At 34.3% G+C, this 18,145-nt stretch overlaps 2 protein-coding genes and 2 pseudogenes across 5 annotated transcripts; 2 read left to right on the top strand and 2 right to left on the bottom strand.

The window, feature by feature from the left end:
* The first annotated feature begins 881 nt into the window (after positions 1-881).
* Positions 882-2,535, top strand: LOC133301288 (uncharacterized; annotated as a pseudogene).
* Positions 1,516-4,555, bottom strand: LOC133301289 (uncharacterized). Of its 4 annotated transcripts, none has more exons than XM_061500914.1 (3): positions 4,343-4,555; positions 3,498-4,178; positions 1,516-1,650 (listed from the first exon to the last, which is right to left on the bottom strand). In XM_061500914.1, the coding sequence occupies exons 1-2, from the start codon at positions 4,530-4,532 to the stop codon at positions 3,508-3,510; spliced, it is 861 nt and encodes a 286-aa protein (XP_061356898.1). In that variant the 5' UTR covers positions 4,533-4,555; the 3' UTR covers positions 1,516-1,650; positions 3,498-3,507. The 4 variants fall into 4 exon arrangements, with proteins under 4 accessions (XP_061356898.1, XP_061356896.1, XP_061356897.1 ...); XM_061500912.1 differs by lacking the exon at positions 1,516-1,650 and adding an exon at positions 2,108-2,926; XM_061500913.1 differs by lacking the exon at positions 1,516-1,650 and adding an exon at positions 2,111-2,598.
* Positions 4,556-9,417: 4,862 nt separating this feature from the next.
* LOC133301299 (lanC-like protein GCL2) lies at positions 9,418-12,124 on the bottom strand. Its single transcript, XM_061500925.1, has 6 exons — positions 11,790-12,124; positions 11,519-11,697; positions 11,300-11,411; positions 10,892-11,008; positions 10,467-10,784; positions 9,418-9,976 (listed from the first exon to the last, which is right to left on the bottom strand). The coding sequence occupies exons 1-6, from the start codon at positions 11,973-11,975 to the stop codon at positions 9,638-9,640; spliced, it is 1,251 nt and encodes a 416-aa protein (XP_061356909.1). The 5' UTR covers positions 11,976-12,124; the 3' UTR covers positions 9,418-9,637.
* A 1,390-nt stretch (positions 12,125-13,514) lies between these two features.
* Positions 13,515-17,729, top strand: LOC133301296 (coatomer subunit beta'-2-like; annotated as a pseudogene).
* Positions 17,730-18,145: the final 416 nt, after the last annotated feature.

Raw genomic sequence — 18,145 nt, 5'->3', positions numbered from 1 at the left:
GGTGTTGTGGTGGCAGTTTTGGATTGTTGACGCAAAGCGTATATGCAATTATTAATGTGAGGGATGGTTATGGGGAAAAGATTCAACCTTTTGTTCCTCCTTTATTGGGTGTTGTTGTAGTGATGTGTGATGAAAGAGGAGTGTTGAAACCACATCAAGAGGGGTATATCATCTTCCACTGTACTTTCATCCAACTCCTCTGGGGATGTTAAGGGAACAAAAGAGTCCATATCATTATCTCGAGCAAGAAGCTTATGAGATTGGTTAATGCGGAATTGCTTAAGATGAAGCTTGGTATGGAAGGGGAGGAAGTTATTCCCTACATTGAGCTTCTTGAAACTTGTGAGAGAATGGGTTTTTCCAAGAATCAAGAGGAGGCTACAGCATTTGCCAAGGTTCTTGATGAGGATGGCTATGAGGTACTAGAATTTAGGACCCATTAACTTAAAAAATCAAAATAGAGTGAACTTTTCCGGTGAATGTGATAACTGGTTTTAGGTGGAAATGTTGAGAGGAATCAGTAGAAGAGAGAAATATGAAAATTATGGGTAAAGATTAACTTTGCAAAATCACCCCACATTCCTAGCAATATTTGACAATCAACTAAACATAGAATCAATAAACTTGAGCCAACATTTCTAATAATATTTTAGCCTACCCAACAACTTTTTGATAACATTCCTGAAAAAGTCATTTTCCCATGATATTCCTAGGAATCATAATTCCTGGACACAAAAATTTTCTCTTTGTACCAAACGTCTCCTTTTATATTCATTAAGTGTTCTCTTCCTTTTGTTCTTGCCTTGCAATTTCCTACTCTCCCCCTTTCACTCTATCTCACAAACTCTTTACACTGTGCTCTGCAGTAAATCACTCCTTCTATGACGGAGAACATCCACCACAGTCTTGTAGAAGTGAAGGTACAGAAGGTGCATGTGGCAGAGATTGGAAGTGGTCATTCCTTGATTACCTTTTTGTTTTTGAAGGCACGAAGGCAGTGGTATTATTGCATGGATTCCCAGAAATCTGGTATACATGGAGGCACCAAATGATTGCTGTGGGCTGTGGCAAATGCTGGCTATCGGGCAATTGCCTCTGATTTCAGAGGCTATGGACTTTCTGAGCATTCAGCAGAGCCAGAAAAGGAAACCATGCATGACCTGGTTGATGAAATCGTGGGTCTTTTGGATTCTTTAAGCATAAGCAAGGTAATGAGCTAGACATGCAACAGTTCATATGTAGTTGAATTTGTTAACATGCACAGGTTTCTAGAATATAGAATTATATGTGGATCGATTCAGTGTGTGTGTGTGTTAATAAACCATTATGAAATTTATCGCTAAAATTTCTGTCCTAGTTCTGAACCAAGGGATGGTAGTACAAATACAAAACTAAATGATGGTTTATCTCGTTCAATATTTTGGCTTATTGCAAGTAAGCTTTAACTAATTCTAGCGGAAAAAAGAGTGAGGGTGGGTGGGAGGAAAAGAGCCTCTGATTAAGGTCAAAAAGTTGACTAAATGTTTATATCAGGCTTTCCCTGTTGGCAAGGACTTTGGAGCCATCCCAGGATATCTTGCAGCTGCTGTGCACCCCGAAAGAGTAGCTGCTATCATAACTTTAGGCATTCCTTTCATGCTTCCGGTCCCTCTACAATCCAAAACCACTACATTATCAAATAAATTCAAAAGTTTAAATTATTAAGTAAAGGTTACACTAATGATTTTATATACTATATCTCTAACACCTGCCCAAAGGCTTTCAATATTACTAGGTGGCAGAAACAAATTCCATCTGGCATCATAATATTTATATTCCTTACAATGTGTTAGAAATAATTATTAACTAATTTCAGGAGCCTGGTAGGGCTGAAGCAGATTTTGGCCGCTTTGTTGTGAAATCAGTTATAAGGAACATCTACACTCTCTACTCTAGAAGTGAGCTGCCAGTAGCAGCTGAAAATCAGGAATTCATGGACTAGTTTAACCCATCTACTCCCCTACCACCATAGTTCTCTGTTGAAGACCTTGCAACCTATGCATCTCTATATGAAAAATCTGGATTCAGATATGCAATGCAAGTTTCTTCCAGGTAAACAGACTTCCACTTTCCCACTTTCAAATCTAAAATAGTGGAATTCATTTTGTTTTTTGTTAATTTCAAAACTGGCATCTAATGGAGTGAAATGCTACTCCAAATAATAAAATTAAAATGTTATAAAATAGTCAGGGTACAGACTTCTAAATTTAGACTGTTTATGATCCATGCAGGAGTCTCAATGTGGATAGTGGCAAAAGTGATCCGAAAGTTACAATTCCAGCACTTCTGATCATGGGTGAGAGAGATTACGTCTTCAAGTTTCCAGGCATGGAGGACTATATCAGAAGTGAGGCAGTGAAACATCTTGTGCCAGAGATGGAAATCATATAAATTGTAGAAGGAAGCCATTTTGTGCACGAACAAATTCCAGAGAAGGTGAACCAGCTCATCATTGAGTTCCTTGACAAAGTATCTGATTGTCTGCTATCAAGCTAAAAGCATGTTTCCTTAAGTTCGAGTGATTTCTAGGTTGCTTAATATGACAACAGATGTAATATCCTGCTCTAAAACATCCAGCTCATTAAGGTAGTATATTATAAAGTCTGGAACTTTTTGAATTTTGGCAAAGATAGATATTTCATTAATTCGCAAGGAAAGAATACACGGGAAACCATACAAATACTGGTAACTCAAATCAAAATCAAACCAAAAGGGATATACACCTGACAGCAGCACCAGAAAGAAGGGCACAAATCGCTAATTGGCTTCAATGTAGAGAAACCAAAAATCCAGTGAAGTCTGAGTTAACTCTATGCGCAATGTCTAATTCTAACCAATCTCTTCCTTTAAAAAAACAAAAGTTGAGTTTCTGGCTTTCCAAAGCCTCCTGAATATGAAAACAGCACTACATATCAAATAAAGTCTGAAACTTTGTACTGAGTTTGACGGTGACTACAATTTATGAAAACAGCTTGGTTGATATTAAAAAAAAAAAAAAAAAACTGTTGCCATTGATCAGTTTTAGGCCCAGCCCTCAAAAGCCACAAGTTCAGCGAGCTAGCGAAACTTTAGGAATTGCCCAAGATTGGATATGGCAAAAATAAAGGAACAACAGAAATCCCAAATCCCTTGCTGTCTGCAAGTACTTATACGATGCAATACTCATTTTCAATAGTCGAATTCTGCCATACACCAACAGTAAAAACTAGATTATGAATGCCCAAAATGACAACCATTCCTTAACAAGTCAGAAACATGCTTATTTGAGCCTAATAACTAATTTTCCAAATTGCAGTGGGGTTAATATCAATGATACTACGCCTTCACTACTCTACATAAATTTGAAAGAAACACATGTCAATCAGTATTGCAAAAAAAGTTAACCATCCTTGCTGAGTGCTAATTCACAAAATACCAAAGTCACTAACAAAATAGAAACAAAAGGGAAAATGATTTACCAAAAGGGTGTCATGTGGGCACAAGGGAAAGGCCACAAACGAGAACAATTGCATAGACAGCACAATCCATGAACACAGCATCCATCACGTTCTGCACCACCAGGCCTAGTTCCAATATCCTAGCAAGTTGAGAATCCCACTGATCTCCATCAGAAGAAGTTTGACTCTGTCTTCTCTCAAACCTTTCAAAACCCTTCTGTTTGCCAGAAAGAAGCCTTGCAACCACAACAGTTAAATTGGTGACCAAAACCAAGTAGAGTGGCCTAAAGCTTATCACTCTCTTAATCAACTTGATACCCGTCAAAGAGAATCCCAAATAAGATGCAACCACTAATAAGGCCACAGCAATGGAACAACAAAGACGGGTAACCCTTGAGGCATTAACAGCAGAACTTATGTCACTTGGGTTGATGAAATTTTTAGGTTCCTCAGGCTGTGACTGTCGATTGGAAATATCAAGAGATGAATCTTGAAGTGGTGGTGGTTGTGATTGTGGTTGTACATGTTCGGCTTCAGGTTCAGGTTCAATTTCAGAAGTTGGGACAATTGAAATCTCGCTTTCACTCTCGTGTTCATGCAAAGGAGGTGTTTGGATTATGCTTTTGGAAGCATCAGAGTGGTAGGGATCATGAGTTTGCAAAATGGAATCTGAGTCCTTCTCGGCATCACCATGAGGCAAAACTGCAAAAGAGCAACGTAATTGAAATTGAGAGTTTGGAATTATTTATAATTATTGAATTTCATACGCAACTATGGATATGGAAATCTAGGTTTTGGAATTAGAAAATGAAATTGTAATTAGTAAATTGGAGAATGAAAAGAAAGAGAAGGGAGAAGAAACGTACCGGTAGTAAGGGAGGTGTCTGGATCATCGGAAATTAAGGGTTGGGATTGGGAAGATGAATCATCCGGATCCGGATCCGGATCCGGGGGAGGAAGATTTTGGATCCGACCCGAAATGAAGGCGAGACGGTCGGATCCTTGTTGGAGGATTCTTCTTCTTCTTCGGGTTTCTCTGCTGTTCGTTTCTGCCATCCTTCACAACTCTCTTTCTTCACTGTCACACACCTTAACAACAATCACTTTTTTTCTTTTTATCAAAGGAAGCTTTGTATTTTAAAAAAAAATTATATTTATTTCATTTTCTAGAGAAAAAAAAAAAAAAATTTCTACGCACATAAAAAAGGAGTAGGTTTTACTCTTTTTTCTCTATTTTTATATATAGATTTCACTTATGATTTTATTCATTTTCCTACAATATAAAAAAATTATTTCTCTCCTTTAAAGAATGATGGCATTTTACTTATTATCATTTTGACCTTATTGCTGTTATTACTTGATTGATTATTGTTAAATCAATTTAAAATTAATAGTTAAAAAATGAGAAAAATTAATTGTCGTTAATTTTAAATTGATCCAATGAAAACCAATTAGGTAGAAAAAATAATAAAACTAAAATAATAGTCAGAAAAATATTTCTGCAATTAATACAGATAAGTTATCTGCATTTACTCCCAAAACGACAACGTTTTAGGATTAAAAAATTAAAAAATTATAATTATAAAGACTATAATAATCCTGAAATAAAAAAATTACAAAAACACCATGATTTTCGCTCCAAAACGACGTCGTATTGGACTTACTGCAGATAACTTATCTGCAGTGACAGCAGAAAAAGCGAACCCAATAACCATTCCCAAAAATGTTATTTATTCAATTCACTTTAATTCATAAGTATCACGAATATTAATTGGAGAAGAATCTGTTTACAATTTTTTTTTACAAATTATACTAAGTACAACCAGTCATACACTCTTGATTGAAGTATGACCGGTCATACTTAGTGTAGTTTGTTAGAGTTTGTAAATAAAAAGTTTATAAATATAAAATGTTTATATTAGTTATATCAGGTTTAAATGTTAGATACCTCTAAGCACAACCCTTTATTTTCGTGTAAACTACAATCATTTTGTTTTAAGTTCCAACTTCTGAGATTGGCGCAATTTTTTTTTAAAGTTAAAAGCTATTTTGAAATAGATTACCAAAAAAAAAAAGCTATTTCGAAATAACAGTTTAAAAAGTAAACTCAAAAGTTGTTTGGTAATTACATAAAGAGAAAAATATTTATCCTTTTTTTTATAGCCAAATATTTGTCCTTTTAAATGATATAATTTTGTATCATTTTAGATCCTAACAGTTAATTTCTGTCAATCAACAGTTAAGATTTATTAGGTCAAATTTATTAATTAATTAGTAATTCATAAAATATCCAATAAATTCTAATCGTTGATTTCCGTAAATCAACGGTTAGGATTTAAAATGACACAAAGTTGTATCCTTTAAAAGGACAAACATTTTTTCCATAAATAAAACTATTTTAATGGATTTGAAGGAGAGAAGAAGAAATAATTTGTTCTTCGGATGAATTATTAGTGTAAAAGATAAAATTTATAAATACAAATTTAGAATAAGAATAAAACTGTAAAATAAATATAATAATTCCAAAAAATTGATATACATCTTAAAAAAAAAAGCAATTCTCCTCTAAGCTTTTAACTCTTTTTTTTGGTAGTTAAAAGTTTAAGTGAGGTTAGACACCTGTATCACATTAGGGTCAGAGAAGACCCTTAACCTCTTTGAAAATTTCTGAGAGAAATTACATATCGTCCACTAATAAAGTCCTCACATTGCTGAGCCTTTTTGGTCAGAAGTAGATGGTGACATTACTTCTGCTCCAAATAGGAAGTCTAGTGATTTATTTTTCCGGTTAGAATTTATGTTGATGGTGCTTGCAGTCTGAATACTGGGGTGGGAGCCTGTGGTGGGTTTATTTGTTCTGCCAGTGGTGAGTGGTTAGGTGGCTTCTCTTATAACATAGTTAGGTGCACGGTTTTGGAAGCTGAATTATGGAGCATTTATCATGGTCTCAAGATGGCAGGTGACATGAATTTCAACAGGGCTTGGTTGGGGTGTGATAGCAAAGAAGCTATCCTTTGTCTCGAAGAAGAAACTGAGAACTACGGTTTTTCTTCCTTAATCGGTAGGATCAGAAAAGCTGGCCAAGATGTGGACCAGCTCCAATTGGATTTTGTTCCAAGAGACCTCAATGTTTGTGCTGATATTTTAGCTAAGTTAGGACTTAGGCTTAAGGGTGCGGAGCCCCGCCGGTGTTAATATCTTTCCTTCTTGGTTAGAGTTTAGCTCCAATTTGAATGTGGAGCATTTGTGTTTGAACTTGTGTAAGATGAGTGTTTAGTTGTCTCTGGACTTGGCCCTCTAGTTTATCAAAAAAAAAGTCCTCACATTAGCCGTGGAGTTTGAACCCACACCCTTGTGGGATATGGACCAAACCAAATCCTTAGCTAACTATATCTACCTTTGTTCGCAGCTTTAACTTTTTCATTCATCATTAAAAAAAAGCTCTTTTCATGAGAAAAACTTTTATAAAATTATGTTTAATTAAATTTCTGCTTTTAAGAAAAATAGAAGATAAAAATAAAACATGTCCAACAGAAACATTATATTGGAGAAATTTGGCACACTAATTCTTCTGAATGCAAAAACTTTAATTTAATATTTAAAAATCACAGATGTTAATTATATTAATATATAAGAATAACTAGTATAATCAATATTTATGGTTCTTAGATCATTATGAATTTTTTTTATTCTAAACACAATGTATTCAAGCCATTTCTTATGAATGAATTTGAAAATCTACTCTATCTTTAGAGCATTGATTTCCAAAAAAACAATATATAACAATTTTAATAATAACACGTTAAATATATATATATATTTTTTAAACAATAATTTAATCTTGTCGAACTTCAAATTTTTTTAAATGACACCTTGTATTATTTTTCTCTTAGTCTTTGGTTAATAGTGATTGCATGTTTTTATATCTTCAGTTTTTTTTTTTCATCTTCGTTAACTAATTTTAATTTTTTTACTTTAATTAAGTTATTTTATTCCCTTTTTATCATAATTAATTTTTTTATTTAAATTTGATTTTCAGCCCTTAACTAAGATATTATTGGAAATCAAGACATAATTTCATTAATAAATTCTTTTAGTTGTTCATCATTTAGTAATTTTTCTTTTTATAACATACGACAGCCGTTAACATATTTAATGATTTAGTTTATAAAGAATACTTTTTTGTTTCATTTATTTACAATAAAATTTAACTTTTAATGATTTGTAGTTAGTTATTCGATACTTGGCAACCGACATTTCAATACTCTTTTCAATATCCTGATGTTTGAGCTTTTTCTTTTGGTGTGTATACTATTAGTAATTACTTGAAACTCATCACAGAGGCTTTGTTTGGGAGTTTAGAGGGGAAAGAAATGAAGGAAATCCAAGAGGAAGGGAAGGGAAGGAAGGAAAGAAAATTGGAGGATATCCCCTTTCGCATGTTTGGGAGTCAAAAAAACGAAATGGACGGAAAATGGAGGATTAATGAGATATTTTTATCATTTTACCTTTTTTTTTTTAAATTAACATAATTATTATACTATACAAATTAAATTAAATTTAAAATTTTTAAAAATATTATTTATATACTTTTCTCACTACTAAAAAATAATATATTTTCAACGCAATTTCTACGTTACAAATGACAAAAATTTCAACACAAATTTTTTTTTCGTCGAAAAGCGACAAATTTTTTCTCCGTTGAAAAATTTTTACAAATATAAATTTTCTATCAGAATTTTTGACAAAATTTAATTTCTGTTAAAAGTTTTGAGAAAAAAAAATTTCTCCATCAAATGTTTTAAACGAAAAAATAATTCCGTCAAAATTTTTGATGGAATGCTTTTTGTTCAAAATTCGATAAAAATATGTTCTAACAAAAATCTCGACAGAAATTACTTTGTCAAAAATTCAGAGGGAAGTGTTTCATTCGAAACTTTTGACGAAATTTAAATTTTGTAAAGAATTTTGACAGATTGTTTTTTCCGTCAAAATTTTTTATCGAAATATTTTTCGTCAAAAATTCTTACGAAAATATTTTTTGTTGAAATTTTTTAACAGAAATATGTTCCGTTGAAAATTTTGCTAGCAATATTTTTTGTCGAAAATTTTCGATGAAAATGTGTTCCGTTAAAAAATTTGACGAAAATTTTTTTTGTCAAAAAGTTTAACAAAAATGTTTCCATCGAAAACTTTCTACGAAATTTGAATTTTGTAAGAATTTTGATGAAACTTTTTTTCATCACAAATTTTTGATGGAAATGTGTTTCGTTGAAAATTTTGATGAAAATATTTTTCGTCAAAAATTTCGATGAATATGTTTTTTTTAAAATATTTTGAGAGAAATGTTTTGAGGAAATTTAGATTCTGTAAAAAATATTTGACAAAAAAAAATTCCGTCAAAATTTTTACAGAAATGATTTTAGTCACAAATTTTAATGAAAATGTGTTTCGTCAAAATTTTGGACAAAAATATTTTTGTTTAAAGTTTCGATAGAATTTAGATTCTATCGATAATTTTGATTGATTTTTTTCGTAAAAAATTTATGTCAGTAATTATGGCAAAATCTGATTCCGTCTCTAATTTCATCTTCTTTTGTTTTGTATATATCTCTAATTTCATCTTTAGGTTTGGCAGAAATTTTTGCCGTACATAATTTTCGTCAATAAATTCCATCGATATTTGAAACTTTTCTAATAATGTCACATTTAAAAATGATTCATAATATTTCTCCCCTTAAACCCCCAAATTCGAGGAACTTTAATTTTAAAAAGAAAGACGGTTTTGGAGAGTTTAATAAAAATCCTCAATTCCCTTCCCCCAATTTTTTAAACTCAAACAAGGAAATGACTTACTAACACCCTCACCTTCCCTTTCTTCTCCTCCAAAAACCAATTCCCAAACAAAGCCTAAGACAAACTCCACCATCACTGCAACTCCAGCATAGGCCATTAATTTCACGGTATAATGAGAGGGCAAACTCATACATAGCATATAATCTTTTATACAGATGTTGTCACGAGGAAAAGCAAGCACAAACTCGAATTTATAAAAAGTATAAATTGTAACTAAGGCTCTCATTTTATTTTTATTTCATTTACCTTGATCATATAAGATACGGTTATACATAAGGCCTCCCTTCCAAAATATGTATATTTTCTCAGAGTTCATAAGCTGGAAATTTAGACTGAGAGGGATCAACCATGTCCAAAAAGAGATATGCCATGCCTCCCAGCCCTTCAAACAATGAATATGGTCTATCACCTCCATGCATTTCACCTCGAGATATAAGCTTATGAGCCCTATCTAGCAAAAAGCAAGCAAAAGCTTTGGCCCTGTATAAATATTTCACATTCCCGGTAAGTTGGTAAAGTGAGAGGAAGACATAAGCATTCCCACTAATACCATGACAAATCCCAACTCGCCTAAGCAGACCACGATTCCAAACCACCTCTCCTGCTTCCATTGCTGCATCCAAGAATTCTTTATCTCCGAAAACCTGAGGATTTTTTTTGAAAAAAGAAGAAAACTTACAAGTGGTCCATGATAGGAAAAACATTTAACAAACAAAATTCAATTTGCGGAAAATATAACCTCCTTTGCTTTATGACACACAAAAAGACATGCATTCGTCCTAATTCAACACGGCATGCAGTGTGTTTACATTGAAATATGAATCTCCAATGCTATGTATTTGACAAATGTCAATATTAAAAATGAATGAGATGGACATTACAACATTATACGTGGTGCATAGGTAGTACAAAAAAATGCTTCTACGATATTGCTATCTTACAAAAGCAAGATGTGAAATAGATCAATAAAAGGCATTTTTGTTTAATCTCCTAGACAATAAATGCAATAAAGTGGTTCTTTCAAGGATCATGTAAACATACATAAATGAAAATTTTGAAACTCCCCAAATGATCATAAAGATTTAATCTGAGAAAACACATGTTAACAAGTGAATTTCTTGAATAATTTTTCACCTTAGCTGCTTTGACAAGTGTGAGGGCCATTCCAGGAGCTCCATGACACCAGTGCACAAGAACGTCCGTCTTCCTATCTTCTTCGCTAGCAGGATAGTTTCCACTAGGAAAGCGGTTATGTATCATGTATTTAAGAGTTCCCCTTACATCCTCAAGCTCATCTGGCTTCAACTCCATATCCATCAGGACATGCATAATCCCTGCCAATCCATGTGCAGCACCCCAGTACTTCTCTCCGTAAAATTCAAACATCAATGGGCATCTTCCCTTCCTACCCAACGCCCTTCCACTTTTTATGATTTCATCCACAACAGTAGCCTGAAAAGAATTTCAGAAACACAACCCCATTGTATTCATTGACACTTCTCCCAATTCAACACATAACAAAGGCAAAAATGACAAGAAGAGTTGGAGACCAAACACACAGTATAATTGGAAGGAACTGTCCCCTGACCAAGGTGCTTGTTTATGAACAAGCATGCCCATAGAAAACCAACTCTCCCGTATAATAACTCGTCAGGAAGATCTTTTGGCAGCTTAATCTGCACCCAACAACCACAATGCTTAGTTGTTAGTTCTTATTTCTGAATCATCAATTAGTCAACTTGGTTTTTCACATCAATTATTCGTACACTACAGTTAAGATAGTTAGAAAAGTTATGATCTTGTACCACTCAGCTATTGATTACAACTTATAAAAATCCTGCAATCATATATCTTTCCAATTCTGTTGTAAATTAATAGCTTTCCCAATTATTTCACTTCAACCCAAACCAGCACCACCCCAATAATAACCTCCAGATAAATGAACAAATGCAATTCAACTTCAATACCTTTTCGAACTGAGCTAGGTAGTACCTCAAGGACTCGTCATCACCAACATGTTTTGCAGCCACAGCCCCAAGGGCGCAAACACCAGCACGCCCACAAATAAAGGTGATGACCCTGTAATCCATTCATTCCAAGTTTCAACCTTTACACTTAACAACCACACAGGAACATAAAACATGGTAAAGGGGTAGTGAATTTAGAGAGAGAGATAGAGAGAGAACCTAGAATCAACAGAAGCAGCATCGCAAGCCTTCACAATCTGGGAGCAGAGAGTGAGATCGTTGCTGTTGCGGGTCACATTGTAAGACTTGAAGAGAAGAAAAGCGGTGCCCAGAAGGCCACAATAGAGAGTGAAGTCCCGAACGTGTTGCCCCGTTAATCCCCACGTTTCTATCACTATCTGACACAAAACCACAAACACTTGGTGGGATTGGGATTTATATGTAAGAGCTTGTGTCAAAGAGAAGAACGAGAAAGAGATGGGTAGCGTACAGTTTCTTTGAGGTCCAAGCCTGCGCGTTTGAGACGCTCGGTGAGTGGCGCGTGAGGCATGGCGAGGAGCTTCGTGAGTGAGTCTCCGTCTATGACTGTCACTGCTTCTTGTTGTTCCTCCGGAGTTGAGGGCGTCGCTTCGGGTACGAATTCGGGCATTGGGTTGGGAAAGAACCGATCCGCCATGACTTCGGGTCTCAGCAATACTAGAATGAACGAAGAGACTAGTTTCTAAGAAGAAGGATGTCGGCTTTGATTATAAAGCGACGCCGTTGGTGATGCCGTCGCTAAACGCTATGATTCTTAGTTTGAGCTGTCAAGCCATTCTTACACCTCCTCCTCAACTATCAACGTGGCATTGCACTGAAAAGTTAGATAATGTGCACAAGGACCAGCTGCCACGTGTTTAGAAGTTATGTACTGAAATATTATGTAGGTGAGTTTCAGCATGATCAGAATTACTTGTATAACTATTAAAATGTGGTAGTATGCTCTCTCATATTATTCTAGAAAGGGGTTTGATGCGCGTTTGGTGGAGGAGATATTTTCTTTATAGGAAAAAAATTGAGAATATAGTGGAAAGTTTTTTCTCGAATAAATTACGAAAAGGTGTTTGACAGGTCTAAATTTCTTTTGGGAATATTGAATTAATTTTAATGATGTTATGAAAAAATAAAAAATACCATATATCAAATGATATTTTTGATTGGGAATATGATGTGTGAAATAAAATGATGGCAAAAAAGATTTCCTGAGATTATTTTCAGTTTTCTCATACCAAACGTTGTAAACAAATTTGCCTCATCCCATTTTCCTAGGATTTCTAGGAAAATTCCTCATACCAAACAGCCCCAAATATTGTATTTTTGATCTGTTTCGTTAGTTGGTGCAAAGAAACGAAATTTGTGAAAATATTGGAGTAGCCAACTTGCCTTAATGTCTTTGGTATAAGAGATATTTTTTTTTACTGAAAAAATATATTTCTCGGAATATGGTGGGAAAAATTTTTACCCAGGTAAGTTAAGAAAAAGTGTTTGGTAGGCAAAAATTTTACCGAAAAAGTTGAGTTAATTTTACTGATGTTATGTTTGGTTTGTGATAAAATATTGATGAGAATCTTAACAAAATGACAAAATTACCCATTCTTTTGAATTTTGAATATGTTTTCTATCATGAAACGTTCATTTAGGACACAACATTTGTGTCCCTCTCTCCAATTTCGTTTGTTTGTAGCCGAAAAAATCATGTCACATGTATTCTTTTATCCATGTTCTGGGCTACTGGAGATATCGTACACACCGCCAAACACTTCTGCCTCGCCTCGCCGTCCGTCGTCCACACTCTCTGGTACTCCTTCACAGCGTTTGCGCTTGAAACCCACCAACTCCAACCCTCAAACATTGTCATTTTGCAACCAGCATTGTGAACGACGGTGCAAGCTGCACTTTTTCCTGCATATCCATCCTTGCGAAATTGATATTTTTCGTGTTTACAGATATCCCACAGTTGGAATTTGTCATTCTGGTAACCCTCCATAAATATGCATTATTTAGTGTTTTTGAGATCAGTAATTTCATTTTTCTACTTTAAATTAATTGTAGTTTTTTTTTAGAACATGTATTTTTCACCGTATGTATGAAGTTTTGAAGTAATAAAAAAATGAAGCTAATATTGTAGGTTATATTATTGTGGGTCTCTTTGGCTGACGCACACAACTGTGATGAAATGTATAATGGGTGGAGATGGGTGTCAAAGTGTATTTTCTGGGCAATTTTTATGTTTATCCTCATCGAACCTCAAAATGTGCAAATATGGAGTGACGACTGTGGTACGGAAGAGTTGGACATCAAGGAACCCAGGAAAGATGTTCTTCAGATGTCCCAATTTCAATACAAGTCATCCAAACTGTAATTTTTTGAGTGGGTTGATGAACCCACATGCCGTAAGTGCATAGAGAAGGAAAATTTGTTCAAACTTTCTATGGTTTTGCATATTGTTGTAATAGTATTTGGGATGGTAGTGTATCCGATGAAAAATGCTTGTTGAGTTCTAATTTTAAGGTATGTTCAATTGTCTGTAGAACGTACGAACTTGCTATTACGTAGAAGCCATGTACTTAGTATGGACACGTGTTTGGACTTATAGTTTGTTTATGATGTACCTTCTACTTTTTGAATTGGCAATGTTGGTAGTATGGATAGTATTGAGCTTACAATTTGCAGGTATAAACATTTAATTACTAAGTTGAAACTCGTATCCGTGAAGGGATAATTCCATTTTCCCACTGCTCAGACATGTCCGTCAAGGGCTAATTCCATGTATTAGCAAATAGGAACCCCAAAAAACTCGTGTTGTGGAGAACTTGTGACAGTGTCAGTTGTATCAAAAGTGGGAGAACTTCTGCAAATGGGTACATGCACGTGTTGTCAATTTTTTTAATAAGTTTTTGGGTCAGTTATTGACTTGCTCTATTTCCCCCCAAGTTTTTGGTTAAATGAATATTTGGTGGTTTACTGGTGAAGCTCTGCAAATGTTTTAATTTCCATTGTTGCAGCGTGATGTTATTGCATCATATTTAGATAGTGGACGACCTGCAGATGAGCAAGGTGTTAAAGATGCCTTTGAGCTCCTGAACGAGATGAATGAACATGTCAAGATTGGGGTCTGGGTTGGAAATTGTTTTATATACAATAATTTCTCTTGGAGGCTTAATTATTGTGTTGGTGGTAAGGTATTAACTCTTTTTCCTTTTAGGTTCAAAAGAACTGCATATGTATTTATTGAACTCTTTGTAATTATCTTCTCTCTCTGTCTTCATGATTTTCTTCTTTTATTGAAAATGGAGTAATTGAACTACAAGGATCATAAGAAGTTTCTTGATGCATAACATTATTAATTTAGGTAACTACAATGTTTCATTTGGACCGTCCAATGTACTTGTTAGGATATCTTGCTAGCCAAAGTAGGGTCTATTTGATAGACAAAGAGTTCAAGTAAGTCGACCATTAGTTTGCGTTGTTCAAAATCTCTCAATGCAGTTATCTTAATTATTTTTATTTTTCTTTATTGTTTTTCTCAGTGTTATGGGATACACGCTGCTTTTAAGCTTGATTGAGTACAAGACTGATGTGATGCGTGTTGATTTGGAGAGGGCTAATGAAGTTCTACCATCAATTCCTAAAGAGCATCATAATAGGCAGACTTTTGTTTACTTTGCATCAGAATGATTTTTCATTTCATTATTGAGAAATTATCATGCACAACATGCCCTTGTCTAATCCTTTTAGTATAAACGCCAACCTACTAAGAAATGAAAGTAGATCTTTTGTGGCTGACCAGAGAATCTTTTGACCCTCTTAAGTTGTTTGTTTGCTGATTAATTGCATTTTGCTTCTTGCTCACTTTGATATGTTATTTTGGAGTCTATCTAGTCTTCTTGGTTGTTCATTCTTTATAATTGCTTGGCATGGTTTTATGATATTAAATGTATAACTTGTATTAATATACAGTACATGTTCATTTGCCTATCTCCTTGATTTAGAATTGTTTTTCATCGTCATATGTTGTTTACAGGTGTTTGGATGTCATATGCATCCTAATTGCAACTATGCACTTGTTTTTATGGTAGTGTGGCTCAATTCCTGGAATCACATGGGATGATAGAGTATGCTCTTGAAGTTGCTACCGACCCTGATTACAGGGTCGATCTAGCCATACAGCTTGGAAGATTAGAGGTTGCAAAAGTAAGTTCCAACAAGGAGATATCATTTGATATATAAAATTTCATAACTTGGGTTTCTAATTTTCTTAATTTCTCGTTTGAATAAGTTGAATTTTTCATTTTTTATCGTGAGTAATATTCATTCTCTCTTTTTCCAGGATATTGCCACAAAAGTGTAGAATGAGTTTAAATGGAAGCAGTTGGGAGAATTAGCTATGTCTACTAGAAAGGTGTTTTTCTCCATCAAATGATTCTTCATTTTTTGTGATTTCTGTAAGCAATAGGTTGTATTACATTCGGAAGTATTCATGTCTAAATCATGATGTGCTGCTGAATATGACCATGCATAAGCGAATTAAGAGGTTTTAATTACTGCCAAACCAAGATAATTTTGTTAAACATTTGTTCTGTTTAGAAGTTGTGTTCAGATCCTTTGGGCTATGTTTGGATGGATGGAGTGGGGTGGGGTGGTGTGGTAAAAGGGACAAAACATTGTTCGGGAGATTTTCAAGTACTAGCATGGAATGGTTAAGGAGGGAACCTAAGCCACTCCTTACCACTCAAAATCATAAATTTTCATAACCTCTGATTTGCGGGTTTAGAATGGAATATTAATCTCTCTTATTTTTAAATGGTATTTAACAATACCCTCGGTATTCTTTTGTTGCAAACATGTGATTAAAAAGATAAGATTGGAAGATAAATTTGTAATCTATGCCACTCCATTAGTCACCATTGTTACTTCCAAACAATGGTGTAGAGCTGCCTTACATTGCTTCATTAAAACTTTCAAACAGTAGGGTAGTATTCTTTTACCTTTCTACTCAATTCCATTACAAACCAGTCCATTATGAATCACTCCACTCCATCCCCATGGAAATTCCCTAACATATTCTTTAGTTCAAGATGCTGATTCTAGTGCATGATTAGGATGTTGAATATTTATTTTATTCTTTTCACGATCAACAATGATTCTGGTGGTTGTTGATTGTTGATGGGTATTATTGTGACAAATGCAGCTCACTGTATTATCTATTCTTGCAGTTACAAATGGTTGAGGAATGTTTGAAACATGCAATAGATTTGAGTGGATATTTACTACTCTATTCTTCTTTAGGAGATGTTGAAGGAATATCAAAACTTGCAAATCTTGCTAAAGAGAAAGGAAAGAACAATGTCGCATTCCAGTGCTTATTTATGTTGGGTAAAATTGAAGACTTAAATTACATGTAAATGAGTTATGCTTTTGGCAGCAATCGGATTCCAGAGGCTATTTTAATGGCTCGACCTTATCTCCCAAGCAAGGTCTCAGAGATAGTGGTGATTTGGAAAAAAGATTTCAGTAAGGTAATTTCTTATTTAGCTATATATTATTATATTATTTACTCATGATGGAACTGCCTGACATTTATGTTGTCCACATGATATCATGGGTAGGAACTTCTCATTCCATTCCCTTGTCCTGGGATGCTTATCATGTTTATAGTTTAAATTCTTATATTTATTTGTTAATATGCACAGGTGAATCCAAAAGCTGCTGAATCATTGGCTGATCCCGAGGAGTTGGCAAGTTGCACTTGCTGTTGAATCTAGGGCTGCAAAAACAAGGTCAATAGGGAAATGCATACTCTCTCACATGTATCTTGAAACTTTATTGTGTATTAGTGTTTTGTGTAGTGAACATCTCCATCAAATGTTTTAATAACTTATTTTTTTATTTTTTATAGGGGTGTTTACCCTCCTGCGGAGGAGTCAACCAAGCTCATAGATCACATGTCACCCTTGTTGAAGCTTTCAGAAACATCCAGATCGAAGAAGGAGAACAACCTCTTGAGAATGGAGACTACAACCATGAGGTGTACTAAATATAGGGCTCACACCAAACAGAAGTTATCAAAACGTTAAATAGTGTTGTGTTTTTTAGCTGCTACATAAACAATAATCCAATAATCTAATAATCCATCACCCCAGTTTATTGTTAGTGTTTATGTCAGATTGTTGCTTTATGTTGTTTTTATGTCTTTTTGTCGCAGTTGACTGAACAAAATGGAGAAGAGGACTATATCGAGCAACACGAGGAACATAATGTCAGACTGTTATTGGTTTTGTTTTCTATGAGATTTTCAAATATGGACAAGTTGATGCAGCAAATGAAAAATATACAAATGATTCACAGTGGAAGAAGGAGAATGATACCCGAAAGATTAAGCAGTTTTTAATATTACACTAGTTTTGTAATGCATTTGGATGAACAAGGTGTTATCTAGTTTTACATTTATTACTATACTGTTTCAAGGGTGTTTGCTTGGCCTTTTGAAAACAAAGACTATAATATACATAACTCATCAAGTAGAGTTCTTACCTGATACTGTTCTAATATTGGTGAGTGATTAATAGATTTCACGCTCTTGTTTTCAAAAATCAGAATTTTCTATTGTCTTAGTTATTCTCTCTTGCTTACCATTTATTTTAATTACTAGAGAAGGAAGGATAACTCAATCAGGAAAAAATACAAAGACATTCTCAGGATAGGCACTGATTTTATGGAACTTGTAGGTGCATCAACACTTGCAGCAAGAAAACCAAACCATCAACACTGATCCTATAAAAACCAAACTGAATATTTACAAGTTCT

This window comes from Gastrolobium bilobum, unplaced genomic scaffold (genome assembly GCF_033153095.1).
Source record: "Gastrolobium bilobum isolate Gb01-03AN ecotype WA unplaced genomic scaffold, APGP_CSIRO_Gbil_v1 utg14858, whole genome shotgun sequence".
NCBI lineage: Eukaryota > Viridiplantae > Streptophyta > Magnoliopsida > Fabales > Fabaceae > Gastrolobium > Gastrolobium bilobum.
Note: the sequence above shows the minus strand (reverse complement) of the source record. Positions and strands in the feature narration are given on the sequence as shown.